The sequence below is a fragment of the Parasteatoda tepidariorum genome, chromosome 5, assembly GCF_043381705.1.
Source record: "Parasteatoda tepidariorum isolate YZ-2023 chromosome 5, CAS_Ptep_4.0, whole genome shotgun sequence".
In the NCBI taxonomy this organism is placed as follows: Eukaryota; Metazoa; Arthropoda; class Arachnida; order Araneae; family Theridiidae; genus Parasteatoda; species Parasteatoda tepidariorum.
The window spans coordinates 51620964-51648170 of record NC_092208.1 but is presented as its reverse complement, the minus strand read 5'-3'; the positions used below and the strand labels follow the sequence as shown (position 1 = coordinate 51648170).

General features: G+C 26.6%; 2 protein-coding genes across 4 annotated transcripts in view; one reads left to right on the top strand and one right to left on the bottom strand.

Moving 5' to 3' along the window:
- Positions 1 to 1405, top strand: part of LOC107449129 (golgin subfamily A member 4) — a 40399-nt gene extending 38994 nt beyond the window's left edge. For all 3 annotated transcript variants that reach the window (XM_043055394.2, XM_043055390.2, XM_043055403.2), the window contains one exon: positions 1171 to 1405. In XM_043055394.2, coding sequence (XP_042911328.1) covers positions 1171 to 1215 — 45 coding nt within the window. In that variant the 3' untranslated portion in view covers positions 1216 to 1405. The remainder of the gene's footprint in view (positions 1 to 1170) is intronic.
- On the bottom strand, positions 1374 to 27185 carry LOC107449131 (116 kDa U5 small nuclear ribonucleoprotein component). The gene is made up of 24 exons (XM_016064570.3): positions 27042 to 27185; positions 24236 to 24365; positions 23170 to 23323; positions 22867 to 22945; positions 21850 to 21925; positions 20718 to 20783; positions 20590 to 20625; positions 20419 to 20509; positions 18124 to 18206; positions 17871 to 18037; positions 16500 to 16691; positions 15147 to 15237; positions 14872 to 15007; positions 12962 to 13089; positions 11078 to 11271; positions 9773 to 10025; positions 8257 to 8350; positions 8061 to 8151; positions 7637 to 7850; positions 7086 to 7173; positions 4340 to 4553; positions 3369 to 3522; positions 1609 to 1716; positions 1374 to 1539 (listed from the first exon to the last, which is right to left on the bottom strand). The coding sequence occupies exons 2-24, from the start codon at positions 24353 to 24355 to the stop codon at positions 1444 to 1446; spliced, it is 2925 nt and encodes a 974-aa protein (XP_015920056.1). The 5' UTR covers positions 24356 to 24365; positions 27042 to 27185; the 3' UTR covers positions 1374 to 1443.
- Between the last annotated feature and the right edge of the window lie 22 nt (positions 27186 to 27207).

The window sequence follows — 27207 nt, the reverse complement described above, 5'->3', positions numbered from 1 at the left end:
GAAAAATCTTAGCCTACATTTGTCAAAACATTAATTCAAACATATGGAATATATCATAGTTAATGGAAATGTTTTATATTAGTCTTTTACTGAAATTGCAGGGTTGCCACAGAAAAAAAATTAACAAAATAGTTGCGGAATTTTGTAGCAATAATCATTGAAAAGGCAATCGAGAAATGAAATAGACTTTCAATGGAGTCTGTGCAGATTGAACGAATTAAAAAGTGAAGATTCAAATTTGCAATTCAAAACTTTTTATTTTTTAAGAAAAAAAAAGTTTAGCGTGTTCAGAAACTATCTTGTGGGGTGCAGATTTTCCACCCAATTTATGCTTTAAAAAACAAAAAAACATTGCTAGGAGCACAGAAAAGTCTCCTTTTCCTGAAAATAGTTGCTTTTCTTAGTCTTTTCAGGCAAAAATAGTTGCATTCTAGTGGTCTGTAGCAACCCTGAAATTGCAATTACTGTAAAAAATTTTGTGATTCGATAGCAATATCTTGAGTACCAACTATAGCTGAAATTGAGCTCACTTTACCACCAGAGTTAGTTTGAAATATACATAGGTCAGATTAAGTATAAAAATTATTATTAAATATCTTTTCTATCACTATATTTTTCGAAGAAAAAAAATCAATCTTAAAAACTACCATTAGGATTGTACAAACCAAGACATTGTTTTGGCTTGATCCTTAAATGGCTGATATTAGAACATTTATTGACACAAAAATACATTTTTACAAAATCGAATCAAGATATGCTATTACAGATTATAATGTATTATTTTTTGTTGATGTATTTCTCTTTGTTTGCTTTCAAATTTTGTATATTTACTAAATGTTTTTTTTGGATAATTCTGTTGTTACGAGTTAATATTGATAAAAGCCTGAGTGGGGCCTTTCTCATTGCTATTATTTGCACCCAAATTCTCAAGGTGAATCTTTACCTGCTTTTAAAAATGGTAGTATATATGCAATGTTAACTAGAAGCCTTCTATGATGAATCACATCCTAAAATAAATTCATTTTTAGAACTTCTTTTGAAGAATAATTTAGTTGGCATTTCGCTATATTTCTAATGTCAGATATTTACAATTTCCAGCTATGTATTTTTTTAAATGTTAGTTTTTGAAAGATCTCCAAATTTTAAATATTTATCGGTACTTTCTTACAGGCAAATCCTTGGCTTAGCTCTCAACTTTGGCAACCTAACAGCTAAATTACTTGAAGGAAGGACCAACTATAATACTCTTCCACTTCATTGTCCTTCTCCACCAATACTTTATCATTCACCATTTTTGTAAATTGTTTGTTTATAACATAGATTTTTTATATAATATATGTAATATCAATTTATGGAATAATGAATTTGAAATGTTTATTTAATAAAAACTTTATTATGAATCAAAGTGAGATTATTTACAAGATCCTTTATGTGAATGAATAATTACAAAGGATAATTTAACATAACGTCTTGACGAGCAAGTTCCAACAACATAGGATCGTCGAAGAATTTGTTGATGCTGACATCTTCACTGAGACCCTGCAATAAATCAGTTATATAACAAAAGATTTATATTAATAGATTGATTAAAAAGTAAAATACACTAACCTTCCTCCTCCTAGTTTTAATCATGAACTCTCTGGCTAAATGTGGAGCAGGCTGTGGTTCTAAAGGTCTAATAACTATACTTTTATCTAGGGGATCACCAGGAACAATCTTAGAAAAAAAAATGAAAGATTATTTCAAGTAATATTAATTAGGTTATATAGGTTTTAACTACTTATTTTGAACAGTTTATCAATGCAATTTTTTTTTCAAATACACAAGATAGAAATGTTATGCATTTCTAGATTAAGCACAACATTTCAGGTACTATCGCACCTTAAATGTGTGAAACAAACAAATATGGTACTTAAGGTTCAAACATATTGCTGCTTGTTTTATGCATTTAAGCATTGATAGTATCTGAAATATTGTGCTTGATATAGCATCTCTTTTAGGACAATTTTTGTGCTTCTAACATTATAAGAGTTTGGTTTAAAGATGTATGGCTTTTTGCTTGTGAAAACAGTGTTAAAAGTAAATCTTAAAATTTATATTGAACAAAATAGTTAGAGTATATTTTTGGTATTTTCTTGAATTGAAAAAAATCAGTATCTTAAGAAACTAGCATAATATTGAATTAGGTGAGTGAAATTACTACAATTCATCACAATTTGATTATAAAGTGATCTAGCAACTTCGCTTAACTATTGAATTATGAAAAAATATTAATCTGATATGCTTTATCTCATTCTCATTTTTTTAATGAATGCAATAATGTTTTAACCAGATATAGGAAGTCTAATTTTGTTGAGAATATTTTTTTTTTTAATATAGAAAACAAATTAACTTTATATTGTACAGTATTAGGTTTAAACTGATTAGAAATTAAGTGTATTGGATTACACTCTAACATTCAGATTCTGATAAAATACTTAAGGAAACATAATGCTAATAAAATTGCTTCTTTATGACTATTGATACAGTGAGAATCTGTATTAAGTGAAACCATGAAGGCAACTTGTAATATTCTAGTGAAAACTATTAATACTATATTAACTAAAACTATTAATACTTTCCTTATCAACCAAATTATGTGGGTTTATGGTCAACATTAGAAACGATTAAATCTTATGGAAACAGACTTTTTCCTCAATGCTATGGCCATGAGAAATTTTATATTATAAAATACAAAGATTTTGAAAAATCCTAATGACAACTTTTAGAAATGGCACTATTTCTATTTTTTTATTATTAGTAGTAGTACTTGAAATGAGTTTTTTCTTTCTTTAATATTTAACCAACAGTATGTTTTAAGTTCTTAGCATTAATACATAAAGTTTTTACCAGAAAATGTGCATATTGACTTTAACAGGTGGCTTATGACTGTGAGGACATTTTTTAAAATTATTAAAAAAATAAGCAAATAAACTTTTGGCAATTATAATTTATAGTACAATTTTTTTTTAATCACAATGCTTTTGATCATGGCTTTTCAAAATTTGCTGACTGTTTTGGCACACATTTTTTTAAAAAAAGAAGTTGCAGTGGAAGGAAATTTAGTTTCCATATATAAATTTAGTAAATTTTCTTTTCCGGGCACATTGTAGCAGTCAACTTTCATAGTTGCAGCAAAACTGATGCTTCAATATCTAATTCTTAATTTAATGAATGGTGTTTAAAATGGTTCAAACATAAACATTATTTTATTATCATGAAGTAATGTTTTGAAAGTACTGCAAAAAATTTTTTTTTCTCCACCACTGGGAAAACATTTCCAAAAAAAAGCATAAAGTTGGTAACTATGTAGTATCAAAAAGACATACCTGCCAGTGATGAAACACTGATAAACAGAAAGCTTGACCTTGAGTATGAGTTCTCAAATCAGTCTCAAAACCAAAGGAGTCAATAGCCGGAATAAATGCTTTAATAGTATATAATGGAGATCCAGGAACTGGTGCATCTTGAGTTACATGTCCCCTGTTAAATTAAATAATAAAAAAAATATTTTAATTTGAGATATATTGCAGTTTGAATAAAGTTTTTGGTTACTTATGTATAAAAACATATCTAACATGTTTATCTTTCTAAATTAAGACTTAGAAATTTTTTTACAAAGCATTTCAAGCAGAAGATTATTCAAAAATATTATTATTAGGACATGCTAACAAATAAACTATAGTTTTTATATTTTAGTTATTTATCGTACCATGCCACGAATTCTAAAATATTTCATGTCACACAAATGTATTGTGGAAAAAAAAACTGTATCAAATCACAGTTAAATTTTTTGAAAAATTATCCAAAAAAGCTAATGATATTGCCGTACTAAGTTAGAATTGATGCTTTAAAATTAATTTTTCAGTGCACATGGTATTATGCTGGGTTTACTAACATTAACTTTCCTACTTAATAAACATAAGATTCAGATGCTACCTCATATTATAGAAATTGATCATAAATTTTTTTCCATTTTGTTGCAAAATTTAAATGAGCAACAGCTATCTGAATTTTAACTATAGGTAAGGGTTCTATGAAAAATAAGAAAATGAGTATTTAATTACACTTCATTAAAAAAGATCCAGATTTGTTACTTTCCATCACTTTAAAAATACAGATTAAAAATTTTACAAGTTACAATGTTTTACTTTTGTAATTCACAGTAAACTTACTGTGAACTATAAAAGATATGTAGAAATACACGAAGAAAATAAATTTTTTTGAATAAAATATTTGGATAATTAATTCAAAATACTAAACTTTTTGCACACTTTACAGAAAAGCAGTTATAACTAACCTGCGACGGGCCAACACTGTGTACACAGCTGATACACAATCAGCTGGAGCTTGTACTTCAACAAAGTAATACGGTTCCATTAGTCGAGGAGTTGCCATAAGAAAAGCAGAATAAGCTACTCTTCTGGCAGTTGGAATTATTTGGCCTCCACCACGATGAATAGGTTCTCCAGCAATTACTGCATCCAAAATTTTAAACTTCACATTTCGAATGGCTGGAAAGAAAAGATTTCTTAAGTACTCAGATAAATACTAAATAATTTTAACTGAGCTACGTTATTTATAACCATTTTAAATAAACTAGATTTATAACTATTTCAAACAATAGTAAAGTACAAAATGCAGTCTACGCTCTATAGTACAACTCCTCATTACTCCATTATACATAGACAAGTAAGTGGGAAGTAAACAAAAATTCTGAAAAACCTGTCTACTCAAAAAGCGTGTAAAGTTGTTTTACATAGAAAGAAATCATTAAAATTATTTACATACTCATTTAATGTTTTACTCCTCACTATCTGCATACATTGACAGTTTAACGAACTGTGAATGAATCATGATTAAAGAGAATAAAATAATAATAAAGAATAAAGTGAAAAAAAACATAATGTAGAAATATTAAGAAAAAGTACATGTAACATATCATTTTCTTCCATTTATAATTAAAAAAGTAGGAAATTCTGCTCATAGTGGGAGCAATCTTATGCCAGATTACTAGGACCAATGCACTGTGTCCTGTTTCTTATTCTAGAATGTTGTTTTAATGTCCGTTAAGGGGTCACTCCTACCAATACATTAATTAAAAAAAAGTTGCGTAATTACCAAATTTTTATTAAAGTAAAGCATTGCTTTGTAAAAATTGCTCAAGAATTTATTAACTTTGAGTGTTTGCAGTTATTTTTGTGCACTCACTTTATAAAGTTCATTTTTGCTTGGACTATGAGGGCTGTTACATCGAGCGCGGGCAGTATTCAAAACTAAAAAAAAATCTGATAGCCAAAAATTTGGATTTAATAGATTTCCCTACTACAAAAATATATTGATTGAAAACGGAAATGTTCTTATAGTAGCAGCGCCATTCATAAAGCGATTGGTGCTTTAGAAAAAAGAAAGAAAAAACTCTTCTTCACCCCAGATTATCAGAACTCTACTATGTATATAATAATACTTAACCCAGTGATTCTCAACCTTTTTTTTTGTGGCGGCACACTTTTAACGATTTCGAAATTTGACGGCACACAATGAAAAAAATTAGTTTAAAAGTTATTTACTTAACTATAATACACTGTGTTAAATAGTTTGTGATAATAATTTTGAATGTGAAATAAAGTACTACAAAAGCACATTTATTAAGGGATTAATTATTTCTTTCGACTAATTTTTTATTAGTTAATAACAGTTATTTATGTTTTTTGCTAGTTATTAATTGTTCGCTTGTTTTCTATAGCTAGTTTTTTTGCTGATTATTAATTCTTGTCAACTAGTGTTTTTGCTNGTATGTTAATACATTATTTATTACCTTAAACTGTCTGGAATTTATTATTAAAGGGTTGCGCTTGCGTAAAATTTAATATCGTGGAAATTCAGCTTTTTTGCGTTTTGGCTAATCTCATCCCTGTTATAGTAGCAGCGCCATCCATAAAGCGATTGGTTTAGAAAAAAGAAAGAAAAAACTCTTCGTCACCCCACATTATCAGAACTCTACTATGTATATAATAATACTTAACCCTTCCAGCACAAAAGATCATATGAAAATTGTAAGGAACTTCTTTTTCTTTTACACATGATCTTTTCATTTCATTAATGAAAAAAAAAAAAAAAAAAAAAAAAAAAAAAAAAAAAAAAAAAAAAAACTGATTTTCAAATCAGAAAAGGAATTAATTCAAAAGTGAAATAATTACTACTTAAAATAATAGTCTTGAGAATATAATTTATAAATGTAAATGCTTCAGATTATATGAAGTGATTCTTAGCTATTATAGTTTAAATGCTCTTTAACTCTCCGTTTTGTTGATTTGCATATTTTTTTTCCTAACTTACTGGTCATGTCAAGAATCATTTATTGTAATCAAATAATAATATGCTTTTCAAATTAAAAAATCCAAAAACTAATCACATTTAAAAAAATCTAATTAAACGTGTGAAAATAATCTAAATAAATATAAATTAAATAAAATGGTCATAACAGCAAAAGTCAATATAAATAACAAGTAAAATTAATTGATGTTAGCTATAACCAAGTTTACAACTTCTTAATTATCAAGAAACTGACAAGAATAATATTGCAAAATTATCTTTTATACCCTATTAATAATAAATCATTAGAATAATGCATACTTAGATGGTCTATATAATTCATTAATATAGAGTTTTTTTTTAATAATCTTAATATATCATACCTACTTTGAAACATTGACTAAAAATCAAGGCAAAATCAGTTATCTAAATATAAACTATTAATTTTTTTTAAAAAGATTTCAAAAATTTACATATCTTCAACTAAGATTGATATGTGCACAAAGATTGCAGGTAGAATTTTTTAAAGTAACTTTATAGACTATTTTATGAATTTTCAACATAGTATTTTATTGAAAATTTGTTATTTGGATATTACTGCGGGGTAAAAGGAAAGAAAATGCTGCAGATTTCAAAAAATTATAGTATTTTTGTTGCAAAACAATAAATACACTAAATGTACAAAATACATATATATAAAAAAAAAATATCAAAAGAGGAGCACTACTTACGCTCTTCACAGAGAGGACCTTCTCTAGTAGCCCACTGAAACCCTTGTACAATTGAATCTTTAACCATGCTCAATAAACCTTTATCTACCTATTAATTAATAATTATTATATTTTGCATTGTATTTTCCAATAACATACATAATTTTATATTTTTTTAATTACGCCTTTATAGTTTCTTGATTACTTGATTATAAGATAATAAACTATTATATAAGTATTGCATTATTAATAAAATTCCACATATTAAAAAAAATTCCTTCAACTATCTTTCATAAAATGACATATAATTGAGGTTTTGCTTTAAAAATTGTTAAATTTAATATTAAAATTAAGAAATTTTTTTTTAATCTAGCAGAAAGCTGCTTTTGATCAAATTAAAGGAAATTAATTACATATGTGGCAAAAATATGGATTAAAAGTAGTTTTGATAATGAAAATTTCACTTACAAAATGTTAAATTTTTTGTTTGAATGATAAATTAACTGATTTATTTAAACGTCATAAATAATAAAAGAAGTAATCAATTATAACAAATATAATAGTTGACATACCTCAGAAGGCAATGTATCATCTACTAAAATATTGGGTCCTGTTGTATCGGGTCCAAAAGCCCAAATGGAACGAGCTGCTAGCAAATCCCAATCATACTTAGTCTGGAAAAATTCTCCTAATCTTTTACGATTCCAGTTAATTTGTACAACTTCATTTTCGATATCTTCAGCTAAGCCTTTTTCCAATGGTTCAGCAATCATTGTCAATTTATTTCTAGTAAACAAATATATCGATTTTCAATAACTTGAATACATAAAAACTAATTTAAATATTCATCATGCACTGCTGATTTTTCATTTTAATTCAATGTCAGAAGTAATAGAATATTTTTTTTTTGCATTTTACTAAGTAAAACTTTATTTTTTAACAATAAAAAATTTCATTAAAATAAATAATAACTAAAAAATCAGCTGAAGTTCTAACTTTTTGTTTGGAGTTTCAGCAAAACATTTTAATGATGATGTTTCAACGACAGTTTCACAAAATGATACAACTGGATCAGCGACTTTAATGTCTGAAAGAAATAAAACGAAACATAAGTTACTTCAAAGGAACATGAAGTTATTTACTTTAAAATAAATCTGATGCATAATAAAGAAAAATATCATAACGCAATTACCTATTTCTGAATACATCTTCCTTAAATCGTGCATAACACAATCTAAATAAAGTTCACCAGTACCAAGAATAATATGTTCTCCTGACTCCTCAATCTGTAATAAATGGTTTACGTCAAATAAAATATAACTATAAATTACAAAAGTTAACATATCACGAAAGTAAATATAACATTCATAAAAATCTTTTATGAAAAACAATTGGAGGAAAAATAACTCACCATTCTTTTTCCTAACTTACTTATTCCACAATAACAATAAACACTTTGATATATACATTGAATATGTTTAGCAAGCAAAAAAAATAATTTCGAGTAAGAAGAAAAATAAAACATAAAAGAACAGGTTACAGATAGGCATCGAAGATACCTACTTGTAAACCTAATCAAAGTTTAAGAATTAAAAGAAAATTTTAATATAAAAAAATAAGGGTATATTGTGATAGCTAATTTAATGTGAAAGCCAATTGCAGTGAAAGACCAAGACTTAAGTGGTCTTACAAAACAACTGCTTAGAAAACAACTTTAAAGCTATAAAAGTAATAAATTAGAAATACTTGGCTAGAATAGGATGGTTTGCGCTGAAATTCTGATAAAGGTCAAGGTCAACTCTGGGAAGTAGCAGCAGTGTTATTCTAAGTTTTATTCGAAGCTAATTTTTTAACCCAACAGGGTAGAAAATTATAAGCAAACAAATGCATGTTTTAAATATTTTTTTAACATTGATGTTCAGATGTATTTGATTTGTACTAAGTACATGATGCTCTACAGCTTACTCTTTCCCTTTACTTAGAACAATTTTTTTAAAATACTAACGTTAAATTTACAATTCTTCAATAGAATGACATTTAAATAGCCTTTTCTTGTAGGGCCTAGCCATTAGAATATACATAAATATATATCTATGAATTACATTAGAGAAATAAAATAACCGAGATTTTACTAACCGACCCGATTTTGGGTTTACGACTACTAATGCTCAACTTCGTAGTCTTGTCATTTTGAACCCAATTCAGAAGACAAGAAAACTCTTGGATCAAGTAGTGGGAGAAATTTGCCTTCTTGGAGGATTTTTTTGATGGAACTAACAAGCATTTGAGTTACAAGGAGAGGGAAATCTCCCACAGTTAGCCTGATGGCAAGGGGACTCTAACATGTGATCCGTCAGTGGATATTTTATCACCTTTTTCCTTAAAAATTTCTTCAACAAATTCGGAGAAATTTGAGAATATACAGGTATTCAGGAGACTTGGCAGGTATGTAAATACCACTTTTAGAGTTATTAAATTCTAAAACAGCAATTCACAAAATACAAAAAAGTTATTAAGTAATGAATATAACTAAAAAAAATTTGAAAATATTAATGCAGTGGTAATCTTTATAATAATGAGAATAATGTTAGATTACACATGGTTAAAAAAAAAAAAACATGATATAAAAATAGAAAGTATTTTAAAGATAGGATTGCTAAAATTACTGGGATAGAAATCGCAAAAAATAAATTAATAATTTGAATTACCTTTGTGCTCAGAAGAGGATATGATTTATTAACTTTTCTTAAGCCACCTAACATTTTTGGCAGCTCAGATGGATTGACAGGCTCAACAGCAATTTTTATCACAGAATTAGTATTGAATTTCAGAGGTCGAAAAATAAAAAGTTCAGCTGCTTCACTAACATCGACAATAGTGGCAGTTTTCACAATAGGTTGATCAATGCCTTCAATTAGAACCCAATTTCCAGCAGGAACTCTATTAACTTCAATTTTGTATCTAAAATACACAAAATTTATTTCAAAATAAATTACTTTTCAATAATGAGTGACAAAAATAACCTAACCATACAATAAATTGAAATTGGAGTTTATAATCAAATCTTAGAGATAAGCATTTTAAAACAATACTAAGACTTAAAATCAACATTTGAAAAAAGAAAAAAAATAATTAATCAGCAATTAATCTGAGTAGACATGGGAGGAATAATTATGAAAGAAAAAAAATTTAAAATAAACTAATTGCCTAAAACTGCTGTTGAGTAAAATGTTTTTACAATGGAATGAAATGAAATAATTTTCAGTTGATTAAGCAGTTGTTAAGCAAAATACAAAAAAAGTTGTACATTTAAAACCCGATTTCTCAGGAAGATTTAGTTCATATTATGTATTTTGTTACCATTAATTAATTAGAAAATTTGAGGCCACTCCTTAATCCTTTAAAATTTAGTCTTGGGCAATTCCATATGTGACGGAATGACATTTTGACCTGCATGATGACAATTAATTGAAGTTTCTATGCATCTAATTTCAAATAAACATGATATTTTCTCATGCATATCATTATTATTGGTATAATGTGCTTCATGAATTAAAAAAAAAGAATTTTGTATTTTTTTTATTTTTAATTTTATGAACTTTTTACTTGTGTGACGGAATGACATTTTGGCAACCAAGCTTTCGGCATGCCGCTTAGAACTGGTAGTTTCTGTGAATTTTGCAACTATTATTTTCCTGAACTATTTTTTACTTTTAGTATAATGTGTAAGCAATGTAAATTGTGAATTTGGAAAATTAACCTCAGGNCTGCACAAATATTTTCTCCACAGAAAAAAACTTGTGATTCACAAATAGCGTTTTTATGAATTCCAGTGAGTGATCCATAACTTGAAGGGTAAAAAAGTCTGATTTCTGTGAATTTAATCTGTGGAATTCTAAGAAATAGTAAAATAAAACAATTGTAGAAGGGGAAATTCAGCTTGATTTGTATAAATTTAAAAATAAGATTTAATATTATACAATTGAAGTTTCAAGGACTGAATTTTATTTTACCTAGCCTCAGATATCCAAAGTCGGCCAACGGTCAAAATTCTTGAGTCTTCTTCATCTGTTGAAGTATAAGTTTCTCCCAGTATGCGAACATCCTGATTTGCTTGCAGAGTTCCACTAAACACCCTTCCAAACACATGGAAACTAGTGGCATCTTGCGTAGAGTACTGTTTTGTAGTATGTACCATTAGAGGACCCTTGATATAACATGATAAAGAACATTAAATATATTGAAAGAGTAGGGAGCAAAATATAGGGACATGAAAATCATTTGTTAAATATTTTTAGGAAACAAACATACATAAAACAACTATTAGTTTTATATATTTTAAGAAGCTCATATTTTGTATATGATAACAAAGTAAATAAAAAACACAATAAAAATTTAGAGCCAATTAAAAATATATACAAATAAAATCAATCCAACTACCAAAAAAAAAAAAAAAAAAAAAAAAAAAAAAAANACAGCAAAAGAAAGAAGAAAAAAAAAAAAACATTATGTAGTTTTAGATTCAAAATCCATTTAATCACTTTTGAAACTCATAATAATAACTATAAAAAATATTGAAAACCAAAATTAATGATAGATTTTTACTGGAAATGATTTCTTATGTAAGCATTTCGTTTGGTTACAAAAAAGTAATCAAAATATACACTTTTATTCCGTTTTATTTTTCAAATTATTTGGCCTTGAATTGAGGAAGCAAAAATAATAAACTATTTTCAAATATATTTCTAAATTTAACACAGTTAATCTTAAACATTAAGGTCTGTGCAAAAGTTTTTTGCCAAAGAAAAATTATGAATTTAAAAAATAAAAAAACCATATCAGGAATTTATGCCACAAAACTTTTATTAGCAGCCCTTAAGTAGAAACAAGTTATATAGTAGCATTACAAAGAAATGGGAAGCATTAATTTAAAATTTTATTTCGTAGATATATAACCAAAATGATCTTAAGGCAAGCAGTTCAAATAAAGGAGGAAAAATTATGAAGGTATATCAAGAATTTATTTGACAAAAAAATTAATAATTTTAAAATAAAAGTTATTTATAGATGGATATAACAAAGAAAATTGAAAAAGTAGTTTAAAATAACATTTGCTAGACATATTACAAAACCTTGTGGTGAAAAAATTGCCAGGAGCAATGCAATTAAAATGTCAATAATTTAAAAAAATTAATAAATACTATTACGAATAGAAATAACAAAGATAAGCACACACAATTACAGATTCATTTCTTCCCAAATAAACTTTTAAAAAAAAAAATTCATAGTTTTAGTTATATAAGAACTATGACTACTGATTGTTAAGAGATATTTAAAAAAAAAGTTATGTAAGAACATTCTAAATTTTTCATTCTTTAGATGCCTGGTTTTAAAGTACATTTTAATTCATATCTGTCTCAAATTGAAATTATAGAGAATTTTTTTGCTTTGTTTTGAAAACACACATAAATTAAAACTGTTTAATTTTAATACAACCCTAGATTAAAATACTGGATATTTAGCAGATAGTGACATTTAATGGTGAAATACTAAAACAGAGGTACATGATAAATATAGAAGACTTTATTTAATTTTTTATCAACTTAAGAACAAAAATTAAATGATTTTAAGAACTATTAAAACTAAAATTTCAAATTACTGAAATCTTGAAACTAGAATACCATGTTAAAAAATTAATTCGTTTATCTTAACACGGTTTAAACTTTTTTGAAAATAATCATTTTTTCTTGCATTCAGAATGTTGAGTAAACATTTTTAACATTATGGCAGTATTTAAGGCAGTAAGCAGCATTTAAGGCATTTTTAATATTATGGCAGTAAGTTAAGTTACTTTTACAAGATTGTTAAGGTTACATTATGGAACTCATTCCACATACCTCAGGGTCACAATCAGCCATAACATCAGCTAATTCGGTGCCAGAAGGTCCAGTGTAAATATGCTCTATCTTTCTCTTAGCACTTGCTGATGGAGCTGGGACATGATGGACACACATATCAACAAAGCCTATAAATTAAAAAATATATATATAAAACGAGATAGATATAAATGAAAATTAAAGAAAAAAAATTACAGTCAAAGAATTAATAAAACATTGCAAATAATGAAATTAATCATTCACAAAAAATAAAAGTTTAAATTCTCATTTTGCAAAATAAGAACTTACTCTGTTCATTAGTAATGTGATGTAAATAAATAATACATTTAAATACTGAAAATGGAAATGCATCCTTTAATGCATTTATGAGTGTTTAATATAATAAACAAGATATTGTACATAAAAAGGAAAAGTAATTGTCAGTTTTTAATTTAAAATTAAAAAAGGGACTTATGCATTTGTGATGCCATTATAGGCATTACATATTTTCTAGATTTTAAATTTTGATAGCTTCATAAATTTTTTAAATTTTTCTTAGTCCTGTTATAACTAAATTAAATAAATTTCTATACCATTTTATGAAAAACAAATATAAGAACTTTTATTCTTTTCTTAATAACTAACTTTTTATCAAGGAGAAGTGTTCAACTTATTAATTCAATACCATGACAAAACAAATATTAAAATAAATTTTTTTCACTATATTTTCTTTAAACTTTTACGACAAAAATATTTAGGTTACAGCATTATATTAAAATCCAACAGTTGGCAATTGAAGTAATTTGTAGCCAGATTACTTAAAACTTTATGTTAGTGATGCAGTGTTGGTTTTATTTCTGGCTATAGTATTTATCGATAAATAGACAATTTTCGACTATCTTTCCATGCTCCTAAATGTCGGCACACATTCACTGAATTTGCATTGAAATTGAATTTGAATTTGCAGACATGAGGACTGGGGGTTGTTAGAGTTCTCATGCCACCTCACTCCAACCCTTGAATCCTTTTTGGAAAAAAAAAATAATCATTTCATTATTACATTTGTTCTCTTTAAAAATTGTCTTGCAAAAAAATTTTAATGGCTGAAATATATGACTTGAAGACTATGCTCTTTATATGACACCACCGAATAAAAATAAATAAAATCTTTTCATCGTACCTTGCTAAATGAAAGAATGTATTTGATTTCTGCCCATTTTTCTGTTTAAGATAGACATGCAATTTTTACGATCCTCTATCATTAATGATTCAACAGTATTTAAAAATCTCAATATAACACATTTAGGAAAAGTTTTCCCAGTGATGAAATAAATTAGGTTAATTGTAATACTTTGTAACTGAAAAGACAATTTTCCTCCCAGGGCAGGTGGAATAGATCATCCGAATGAAGTCACAGACACAGTCTTTCAAAAAAGTTATACGTGTAATGTGATCTTGATGCAGTAAACTCCTCAACTCAATACTAAATTTTTAATATTTGATCAAAAAATTAACTCGAGAGTTATAAAATTAGAAAAGTAAAAGAAACAAACTTTTGAAAAATGAATAGCTCTTGGACAATATGCACAATATTGCAAAAATAAATATGAAAATGTTTCATAACTCAATACCCGAAAAAATTAATAAATACTTCAAATAAAAATTCTCTAACATTAAAATAAAATTTTAAAAACTCATTTACAAATGTCAGACCTTGATGTGAGAGACCATCCACACCATGTTATAACTAATTAACCACAAGCTTCACATATTTTCATAACTGAATTTATTCTATAAATATACTTATATTACTCAAACTTCTAATGAAGAGAGATGAGTGCAATTCAATATTGATTGTCTAGATTAAGTCACCCACAAAAAGCCCAAAGCAATGTAAGTTATAACTTAACACATTCTTTATAATAGCTTACCATTGAAATCGCCGACAAACTTTGAATTGATAAGTCTTAACAGTGGGCGAACATTTAGCTTCATTTCAGACTTAGTTAGTTTAATTGAAAGTTCATCTAACAATTGTGGTAAAGATGAATCAACATCTCCAACAACCTGCAAAAATCCATAATGGTGATTTCACAAATATAAACAATATTGTATAAAACTAATTAAAATTAATTATATCTTACAAAGTGAAAATTTCGTAAAATAAAACTTTTATAAACAAATAAAAAAAGCTATAAAAACAAACCTGAGCAAATAATTTATACAGAGGTTCTAAAATGAACTCTACAAAGCTCCTTTGTACTGTACTGTGAGGTGCTTTCCTAGTAAATTTACGCCTGTAAAAAAAAAAAAAAAAGAAGATTCAGATACAAATATGTATTTAGGTTGTAGTATAGGGAGAAAAAAAATACACACGCACACACAATCGATTGCTAATTAATCAAGATAAAGTAATTCAGGTCAGTTACACACACAAAAAAAACAAACAAAAATTTTTTATTAGTTAAAAAAAAGTTCATTCTCTAGTACAAAATACTTTTAACATGCTGATTGTTATTCACAATATGTTCTTCGTTTGAAAATTTTTTCACAGTATAAGTAGTAAACTATATTTCTATTTTATTCTTTTTTTTATTTATTGTATAACATTTAAGGTAATTATAAATCTAAATATAAAATTAAAATTTATGTCCATTTTTGTTTCTTATTTAGTAGTTAAAAATAAATGAAAATTAACTTTTTATCATTTTATTTTACACAAAATAGAGAGGATAACTGAATCTCTTTTTTCTACATTGTATTACATAATAAATAATTATGCAATTTAAATAGAACACTAAAACTTATGTGTATTCTCTTCTTTTACAATAATTAAAGTAATTATTTAATAATTAAGCTATAATTAATTTACATTAATTAAAGTTACTCCTTGTTTATGTCCACTTAAAGCTGAACATTGTATATGGATTAATATTTTCAATAAAGCCTTATGTAACAACAACATTAATTAAAGTTGTACTGTATAATAATATTTTATATTGTTTTAGAGTTTTTCATCAAAATTTACATACATTCTATAATTTAAAGAAATTTTTATTCAGAATGAGGCATCTTTCAAATCCTCTTAGTTAATCCAATCAAATGTATTATTATTTGATGCTGTATTTCTAATAAGTGATATCAAAATACTTAATGATTAGTTATTAATGAAATGAATAATTTGGATTCATTAACAAATATAATTTTATTGGGTCACCGAAATGGGTGCTTTCTTATATTGATGATTATATATCTGAACCAGGACAACAACTTTTCCAAGAACACAAAATTTAGTAAAACATTTTAATTTCACTAGAATTTCAAAAATTATGCAGCATCAGCTCTTCAAAGTGCCAAAAGTGGAAAATAATAAATATATATATTTGTACTATGTCTAAAATATGTTGCATTATGTTTTTCCTTTTCTGCTTGAAAACATGAAAATAGAACATTTAATTAAAAGCTAACACAGATATTCAGAATAAAATTAACAAATTCAGCCAAGATAAAGTATATTTATAAAAAAGTAAATTTTAATTAAACATGGAAAAATACTTACGTTTTGCTATTAAAATATATATCACCCCATAAACGTTTTGAAAAGTCTGGAACACTAATTCCACCATAGGTTTGTGCATACATGTGAGCAAAAGATCTCAGAGTAAAACACAAACTATATTGAGAACTTGCAAAACAAACATTTCCAAGAAGGGGAGAAACTTGTATGGGCTCATTATCATCAGCATAAGTGCTGTAAGGGAAAAAAATGGAAAATATATTATCTTTTACATATATATATACAAAAAAAATTAAATATTATAAAACAGAAATATAATAGAAATAAAATGCCCTACGATAGAAAACCTAAACCATACATTCATAATATTACAAATCTATTATTTTACTGACATTCTAAAAACTAAACTGTGTCAGGATAATTGATATTTAGAAATTAATAACATATGTTGAAAACATCAATATTTGAATCTAATATTTAAAATACCATCAGAAAGAGAATTCAATGCACTACATATTAACTTTTTAAAAACTAATGTCTCCATTTGCAAGTAAAAATGTAAAAAAATGAGACAATAACAAAGGTACAGGAGTATACATGTGACAATGAACAATAAGTAAAATAATAATACTGGGTGACCACTAAAACGAATAAAAGAAAAATTCCCAGACTGATTTAATTAGAATTTTCTGAACTTGTAATTGTTTGCACAAATTATATAATTAATGTTTCAGTTATGTTTTAAAAAATACATTATAAAATATTTATACTTGCCATTAAAGTTTAAAATAAAAAATTTTGTTTAAAAATACATAACTAAATCTTTTGGAAAAAATATTAGACTTAAAGGCACATCAAATTCAAATTAATTCATTTTCCCTAACGTTTTATATTTTTTAATTAATATCACTGATTTTCCTAGATTGACAAAATTTTCTGATTTCAATCTTTTGTAGTTACAATGTAGTATTTACAGTACAGTGACCTAGAACTAGACTGTGGATAATTTGCTCACTGCACCAAATGATGATTCTTGCACAAAGTGATTGAAGATAATGCCTACTTATAATACTGGAATGAAAGCCTATCTTTGGAATCTAAAGCTTTTAGATCTTGTTTCCATGTTACATGTTAGTTCAATATCAGTGCAGTAAGAGAGCCATCTTTCTTTTGAAAACAGTTGTAGTCTAAAGATTGATTAAAGAAATTCTGAAAACACTACTGGCAGTAGATGAATGATTGCATACATGATTATTATCATCTGAAGATACATATATGATTATCTATATTTCTCTTAAAAAATTAAACATAAACAATTATAATAAGATAAAACTAAACAAAATACTGCAACTACTTTAAAAAAAGAACAAGACATATAAATTCAAATAATTGGTAAAAGTGAAAATGTTAAACCTTAATAATCCATTAATTTCTTCAACTATATGCCTCAATTTATAGTAAGCATCTTGGGGAGGCAATTTTAATTCCAGCATGAGCCTATCTATTTTATTGATGCATATGCAAATTGCAAGTTTTTCTTGAACTGCATGCTTAAGTAATCTCTCAGTGTTCAGCATCACCTAAAACACATTTAAGAAATACATCAAAAGATAATAGATGAATACTGATACTTTGAATTCAAAATAGGCAGAGATATATTACTTACACCTTCTGCTGCATCTACGAAAATTATAACACCATCACTAAGCCTCATTGCAGCAGTCACTTCATCAGAAAAATTTACATGACCTGGAAATAAAGCTGATAAATAAATGCCTAAGTGAAAAAAAAAACAAAAAAAAAAACAGTTATCTTTGGCAATGCAATTTTCGATACCCTGTTATGACAATGTTATATGAGGAATATTCCTAAAAAGCTTGCGTAAATGAACAGATGAAAGCTATCACAAATTTAGAGCTGTTGAAAGATTTTAATGCACATAAAACTTAAACAATGCAGGAAACTGAAATCTTTAGGTCTTCCACACGAAATGTCATAAGGGCCTTTTTTTAAAAGAGATCTTTTTAATAGACAATGTTAACCAGGTTTAATAAAGGGTCAAAGAAAATACCAAGACAATATTTTTGAAAAAAAATCAGAAAATTTTTGTAGTAGTTATACCATATTAAAACGGACAAATTAAAAAAGGCAAACTAAATTGCTTGCTCCTGTAATGTGAATTTGTCAACAGAGCTACATTTTTATAAAGATAATGAACTGCTGGTTTCATTCCTTTTTTCCATTCATTTGGTCTCCAGTTGCCAAAAAAAAAATTAATTATAAATTTGAAATAGTTTGTCTAATAAGTCTTGAAAAATGATTAAACAATATTAATAATTTATATCACATAACATTTATTAACAACCATTAAGTAGAAATAAGTTATATATATATAAGTTATATACTATTACAAAGAAAGGGGAAACATTAAGTTAAAATTATATTACCAAGATATATAACCAAAAAGATTTCAAGACAAGGATTTCAATTAAAGGAGGAAAAAATATGTAGGTATATCAAGACTTTATCTGACATAGAAACTGACAAGTTTAAAATAAAAATAATTTAGGTATGGATATGATAAAAAACTTTGAAACAGTAGCTTAAAATGACATTTGCGAGATATATAACATCAGAAAAAATTTTTTCAATAGCAATGTAATTAAAATTAAAAAACTTCGAAACAGTAGTCTAAAATAACATTTGCGAGATATATAACATCAGAAAAAAAATTTCAGTAGCAATGTAATTAAAATAACAACAATAATTAAAAAAAATTAATACATATTATTACAAATAGAAATAGCAAAGATAAGCAAACACAACTACAATATATATATATGTAGTATATTTTTAGTCATCATGTCAGATTTTCAGTTATTTAAGGCAGTTAATTAGTTATATAATAATAAGTTTATAGTTATCATAAGGAGTTCATAACTTCTTTAATCAATCAATTTTAAAGTAAGGTTTCAATAATTTTGAAATGGAAACAAATTGACATTGTACTAAACTGTTAACATTGTACTAAAATAATACAGTGGGTGATCCTCAAATTCTATGTTATGATTACTATATTGTATATTGGAATCAGTCCTTTTAAACAGATGTAAAAGAAAAATAATATTTATAAAACTACAAAACTTCAATCTTTGGTATTATTTGTTAAATATAACAAATAATTAAATAAGTATATGACTATTGAATTGATGAGATAAAAATTTGATTATGTATACTTGTTAATTGAGTAGTGTTTCTATGAAATGAATGAACAGCTGGAAAGTTTGAAATAAGGATTCCTGCAAGTAGGGCTATATGCCTGAATTATGTATATACTTGTATTTAGTGAAAGTCGTAAGTTTGAAGCGTCAAATTTTTATGATTTTCATTAACATTATTAATTAAAATTAAAGGATGTTAACTTGAAAATTAAAATCTTTTGATTCTTCCATTCAGATATTTAAAATCCAAAATTGTGTTTGCAGAAAATGTGTTATTTTGAGAATACACAAAAGTCAGGAATATTAGGACATTTATTCAAATTATTATTTATTTAAAAATGTTGATTTCTAGACATACACATGGTCCCGGGAGTATTGGATAATCAACATTCTTACATTACTGCTAAGTAATACAGAAAAGAAAGGGGAAAAAAATCAGTTTTAAAGGCTATTTATATGAAAACCTTTAAAATATCAAAATAAGAACAAAATAAAAAGCATGTATGATGAAAGCAAGGTAAAACAAACAAAATGGAAAAAATAAAAATACTTAAAGAGTAGAAGATAAGCCAGTAAAAAAGATCAACAATACATTTCTTAGATGATTTAAATATAGTTTTCAGCTAAAGAAAGGAGAAAAAAAAGTTTTTTTTTCTTTTTTCAAAATAACAAAGTTTATGGATTAATAAATTTTTACATAAATATGAGGAAAATAAAAGCAAGAAAAATTCTTTATATACCAGGTGTGTCAAAAACATTCATAAGGTAAGATTTTCCTTTCAGATCTGGTAGAACAAATGTTACAGGAGTGGCTTTTATACTAACACCTCTCTGTTAGAAAAAAAAATAACATCATTAAAACAATGCAGCTAAACAAACAAAGGTTTAAAAAATAAATGAAAATGATTTACCTCTTGTTCCGTATACAAAGTGTCAGTATAACGCAACTGAAAAAGTATACAATACCATTAAGATCTTATAAATTACTAAAATACATTACATAATAATTTAAAATTCTAACAAAATATTCATCACTTACATTTGATCCTTCACGAGCTCTTAGATCAGGATGAGTTTGTTCAATTAGGCAATCCACAAAAGATGTCTGCGGTAAATGAAATAAAAGTTAATTCTATATAAAAAAAGCAGTCTTAAATAAAAAATTACTTAAAGTAAATTAAATAATGCTATAACAACAATGAATGTTACACTTGTCTAAAAAAAAGGAAATCTTTTGAGTAGTCACAAGCTAAGATTTTACCTACATACAAATAATTATATTTAACCACCAAGAGCTCAGAGGTCTAGTTATCGGGAAAAAAACACACACACACGTACACTCAACAATGGTCAAGCACCCAGACTTATTTTTTAGGACTTTGTCCCTTAATGGTCACGGTAAGAACGCCACATAATTATGACCCCAGTCAAATGACGTGGACAGTTTAACACAAGCAATGTGAGAGATGCCTTGTCCAACCGAGTCAAAGGAACACTTTTCACAAACATAATTAAGAGAACAATTTCCACTGTATTTGCCTTATAAATTATTTATTTGAAATTTAATCACCTATGACATCCCACTTTTTCACAAAAAAACCCAACCTTTTTTTTGACTTCAGCAGTAAATTTTTAAACTTTTCTTAATGCTATATCTTGGTGATAGAAACAAAAACCATTGTAAATGTATGACATTTTATTTTCAGCATTGATGATGGAAAGAAAAGAAAATGGTTAAGTTAATGTTTTAATGTAAGAAATATTGTTTTGTACATTTGATTTAAAGCTATTTCCCCCATTACATTATGTAAATAATTCAAAAGTTCATATGAAACATTTTGTTTGAACTCTCTTGTGCTAAGACTTTTAAAGTGTTAGAAAAATTACCAACCAAAAATTCTACTACTCAATAAAATATTTTGCAAAAATTGTGATAGTTGGCAAACCTGAATTTAGTGACCAACAATATAAACAACAGTTCCTTCCAATATTTCAGATGACCAAAATGTAAATGCAAAATCTAACTAAACAACATTTGCTTTTGATTAACTAAATGTTTCATTAATAAAAATAATAATTTTCTCTGTGCCATCTGCTTCAAGTCCTGGAAGCATGATCTGTGACTTTATGTAGCAATAAAAATACATGTAAGAAAGAAAAATTTAAACAACCTTTCCATGGTGAAGATGACCAACTACTGCAACATTGCGAATAAGATCAGTATTATCCATTAAATCAGCCAGAAATCTGAATAACAAAATATGCTTTATTTAAAATAGGCAGAGAAAATAACATTAAAGAACAATGTCAACAAAAAAGCTTAGCAAATAAAATTTATATAATACTTGGAGAAAAAAAATTTTTTAAGCCAGTTTTTAATAAAATGCAGAAAGTGAAGAATTTCCTTTTATAAGCATTTAGAAGGAAAGGGGAAAACTAAATAAGGGCAAGCAATATATTTTTTGCCTAAATCTTTTTCTCTTTTATCACACAGTATCAAACAATTTAAATTGTATCAAATCATCATGTGATGGGAAATCTAGTCATTAATACAATTTTAATAAATCTTCATTAAAAACAACTTACTTTTCACACTTTTAAGATAAATATTTTCTTGTAAAAAACCCCCCAAATATTAAGGAATTGGCATAAGACAACATACGAAGCAGTGCCAAACCATTGCATAAACAGCAGATAAATTCAAACCTTTTTATTAACGTTAGGTAGCAAGTCTTTTGTTAAGACAAAATGTGAAATCTCTATTTTGTTCTTCATATTGCATATAAGTGTAGTAATCACCAAATTTACTAAGCATTTTTTCTCTCTACAAATGTATTCTTTAAACACTTTACTTATCTGATTTTTTTTTTTTTTTTTTGAATTTCAGCAGCTTTAATATCTATTGCATTAAAAAACAAATCACAGATTTATTTAATAGTCAGCAGGACTTTTAATTTACCAACACATTTTAAGACTCAAAAACTAGAAATGGTTGAATTCTGTGAGCTCACTGGCTGGTACTCAATATGTATGTATGGAAACATAGGCTGCTGAATTTCACAGTACATTCGTTAAACAGTTCAACATAATGTGTTTCTTTGTTATATTAAAACAGGAAATGAGGTAACTAAAAAAAGAATACTTAAAACAGTTTTGATATTCACTGAATTATTTAAACATTTTCTTACTCTAAATTGTATTTTGTGATAGGTAAATCTTGCTCCACATAAGAAAACTTTTTTCTTTTCACAGGTGCAATGATAGGCTCTATAAAAAAACAACAACTTTATTTAAGCTATATAAAATAAAAACATTTTTCCAACATTTAATATAAATCATTATCAAATTTGAAGTGACAAACAAGTTTAGAAAAATGCCAAATTAGGCAAACAAAATGTATAAAGAAGACTTTATATATTAACGTATAATATAATATCATGCACAAATAAAGTAAAAATAATTTTTGATAAAAAAAAAATAATTTAACACACCAGTTAAAGCTTGAGTATCTTCTTCTTGTACTATAGTTTCTACATCAGGACCATAAACTTCTGCCGCAGATGGATAATATTTTTTATCTTCATGTAAAACTATTTGCATCTGAGGGATTTCATCATCATCATGGCCTTCTTCCATTGCTTCATCCTGAATTAAAAAATTTAGACAAATATTAAATTTGCTAAAGCGCAAAAAAAAAAGAAAAAAAATCTAACGCAAAATTGAGATTTATGTGTAACAGAAAAATTTAAAAAATGCTTTTAAAATTTGAAGACTATATTAATGTTTCAATAACTTTTAAAACATATGATAGAAGCCACAATTATAGTGTTAGAACAATCTAGAATTTGCTTACAAAACCTAACAAAAACATATATTTTGTGCTATTTTGAGACTTGAAAAAAATTTTTTTAATTGCAATGAGGAATATTTATGAGAAAATCAAAACAGTTACACAGTCACACATTTTAAGTAAAATATAGCAAGACTTTCTAACCTTTTGTTGAAGAAAAATAAATAAAAAATAAACATTCTTTAAATTTCTTTTATTTTCTAATATTTATGTTTTTTAAAGAAATATTTTCACTAACAAACATTTTCTTAAGCTCTTACTCTAATTTCTTAGTTTGAATTTGGCATTTCCTCCTTTTAAGTATAGTTTAATTTTCTTTTCTGTTCATCAATAGATGATAAGACTTATAAAACACATTTAAGTGAAGAAAAACGCAAATACACTTTAGGATTAAATTTATAGTAAGAAATTAATTGAAATTAAAAATTTATAGTTTTCCTCCCATTGATGTAAATAGACTTAACTTATATATATATATATATTTATTATATGGAGAATTAAATTACAACTTTTATGGGTGAAAAGCAAGTTTTAATACTTTAAAGATTACTATTGAATTAAAATCAGACTTAAGAGCAATATATTGATACATTAAAAGAATTTGTATAAATGATTAAAGAAGGTAATTAGGGTAATCAGTTCATTCTATAAAAAGCACTATAATATTAAAAATATAAATGTTTCGAAAAAGGTAAATGGAAACATGCTTCATTATAGTCAATAGCATCAGGTTCTTGTCTCTCATAACTTTCTTCCTCCTCTTCTGAGTCAGTATCAAGTTGGGGTCCGATGTAATTTCCAAACTCATCATAGAGGTCAGCATCCATTGTTCAGTTTCTGGAAACAAACAAAAATAAATTAAATTAACTGTATAATATTTAAATAGTTAACAAAATTATTATAAAGGGTGTGGTTAATATAATGAGTGATTGGATCATTCTCTGTATTGAAACTGGGTGCTCAATAAGATCCATATCATATAGTAATTTGTATCATAAATATGCACATAAAACCATTTGTTATCTGGAAAATTTTAAATACAAAAGGCATCAAAGCAAAATTTAAAAAAAAAAACAACAGCTTAAGATGGAATTTTCTTTTTCTTAAATACACAAAACGTGACTTGTCATGAAAAGAAAAAAGATGAAATGAAATAATAACAATTTTTAATAGCGCGTTGGAAACCATGTTGTCTCCTGCAAAGAGAAATTGGTGCAGCCTCATAACCAGCATTATATTGAGACATATAGCACAGGATAAAAATTATACACTTAGATTTCAAAACATATATTTAAAAATGGTATGGTTATTCTTTAAAAAATGTGAATAACTCCTATCGGTTTTCATCGATTATGACTTAGAATGCGTACTGAAGCCTATAAAAAGATTTTTTGGTGAAAGTTCTGTTGCCTGATCTAAAAAGTTTGTTCATGGAAGAATGAACATCTGAGTAGATAATTGATGTAAATGATCTTTTAGTGAATTTGAGCATGATTGAGATAGCTCTCAGAAGAAATTTATTTCTTCTAGGATACTGGAAGACACATGAAGAAATTCAACTAACTGGAAGATACGGAAGAAGCAAAAGTGACCAAATTGTTTTGTGATTAATATAATAAAAATAGTTTAAATTTAAACAAATCTAGTTTATTATGGTAAAGAAGAAGTTTTCCCTTTTACTTTAAAAAAGAAACAAGCTATTTTTCATATTAGAATCAAACCTTAATTTAATGAACTTGAAGGGAGACACGGTTCACTTTCCCAACATTGAAAATTCGGGACATCAAAAATTTAGAACAATTTAATGAAATGTACTTAACTATATATATTTAACATAGTCAGCATAGCTGAATATAGTTATACTTCACTATGCTGACAATTTGAAAGTTGTATAAGAAGTTGGTTGGTTGGTGTCGTATCCTCTATTGAATAACATTTCATGTTGTGCTTAAATAGTTTTTGTTATTTCTATGGCATTAAATGAATACAAATCCTCTTCTGTGGGTTAGTTTAAGAGGTGAAGGCCTGCAGCGACTGCAGGGCAGTTAAAAACATGATATGGTGTCAGTTCCACATTAAGATAGTTGCCACAGTTTTGATATTTTCTAGTCCCATCCGCAGAATTTTCATGTTTTCATGATGTTTTGTTCTTAGTCTGATGAGAGTAGTGGCTGTCTTCCTATCGATGTCAAGATTAGTTATTTGATCGTGGGCTTTGATTTTCAAAGGGGTGAATAGTTTTGACTTTGCAAAAGCATTTGCATCTGCCAACGTGGTTGGAATTGAATTTTGATTTAGATCTCTGGCATTTTTAGCCAAGGAATCAGCTATTTCATTGAATTCTAGGTTCACATGGGCGGGAATCCACTGCAATAAGCATTTTTTTCGGAGACGCTGAAGTTGTCCTATGATAATCAGGATTAGGTATAAGAAGCATTTACTGTAAAGTTACTTTAAGCATCATCAATAATTCACAGTGACCTATAACTTAGCTTTTTAATTTGATTTTATGTTTAGTTGAAATTTTTCTATTTTGTCACTGTCGTTCAATGTACTTTTCACTGCTGTAACCTCTTTTACAGGGTATAGCAAAATAAACTTGGACTTAGTTATTGCATCAGAAAACAGAAGTTAATTAGTTTCTTTTTAATTTGTGTCAACCATTTTATTCTTATTCTCTTTGTCTATCACTTTAACTATAAAATATCTTATAATATATCTCTTAATTTACCTACTGTTATGTTACTGTTTTTAGCTTTTTTTGCAAAGTCAAGAGAAAAATTTGATATTTTATAGTTATAGTAGTAAGGAAAACGATAATGCTATTATAGTTATAGCGTCCATATTCTTTTTTTGTTGTTTTTGGAAACCCAATTAAGCTATATAAAGTTAGTAGATTTTTTTCCTGTGCTTACTCCATTAATTTTTGTTTAGATTCAAAATGCATTTTATTAGGTTTATTAATTTTGCTTATATTATGCTAATTGAAATTTTATTAAGTTTTGGCCGATGGTTCATTGAAATTTTCTTATGTTTTATTGAAATTTCTTTGTTTTAGTCGCCATTCCTGTTTGCACGGTGTTTCGCGCGAACAGGAATGGCGCCAAACAAAAAATGCCAATTTCGCCAAGGGGGTACCCTCAAAATATATTTTTACCAAACTTTAAAAAAAAGGGAATATTTTTGTATCGGGAAATTTTATAATTGCTAGGTTGTCGCATATACCGATATGGAAATCTTTCTAAGCGAGCTAGTTCAGCACGTTAACCTGCCCACATTCATTGTGATTTTTGACAACTAAAAATTTAACTAAGAAACTAAAATCTAGTGTAGAAAAAGGGGAAATGTTTTTTTCATGTTATTAGACAAATATTTGTTTCCTTTTTAATTTTAAAACTTCAATTCATTTCCTTTCATATGTTTCAAGACATAAATACATTTCGAATCACATACGATACATTAAAATATCAATATTATAATATATGAGAGATCAATAAAATTGTCTAAGAATACCTGATATTAAATAAATCGCATATAATTCAATAAATAGCAGACAAAATGGCAAATTGTTGTAAACAAACGTCGGCTAAATTCACAAAATTAAATAAACAATTATTCCATTCACTTCACTTTAGCAGAAAGCAAGGTATAGTGCTCTTCATTGGTGCTTCTAGCTTAT

What these genes read in the sequence shown, in the direction of transcription:
- LOC107449131 (XM_016064570.3), bottom strand. Translation starts at nt 24,355, where the DNA reads ATGGATGCTGACCTCTATGATGAGTTTGGAAATTACATCGGACCCCAA. An exon ending in ATCACAAAATACAATTTAGA is followed by an intron (nt 21,926 to 22,866) that starts GTAAGAAAATGT and finishes TTTGTTATTCAG; the next exon opens with ATTTCTGGCTGATTTAATGG. An exon ending in GTTTGTCGGCGATTTCAATG is followed by an intron (nt 13,090 to 14,871) that starts GTAAGCTATTAT and finishes TTTAATTTATAG; the next exon opens with GCTTTGTTGATATGTGTGTC.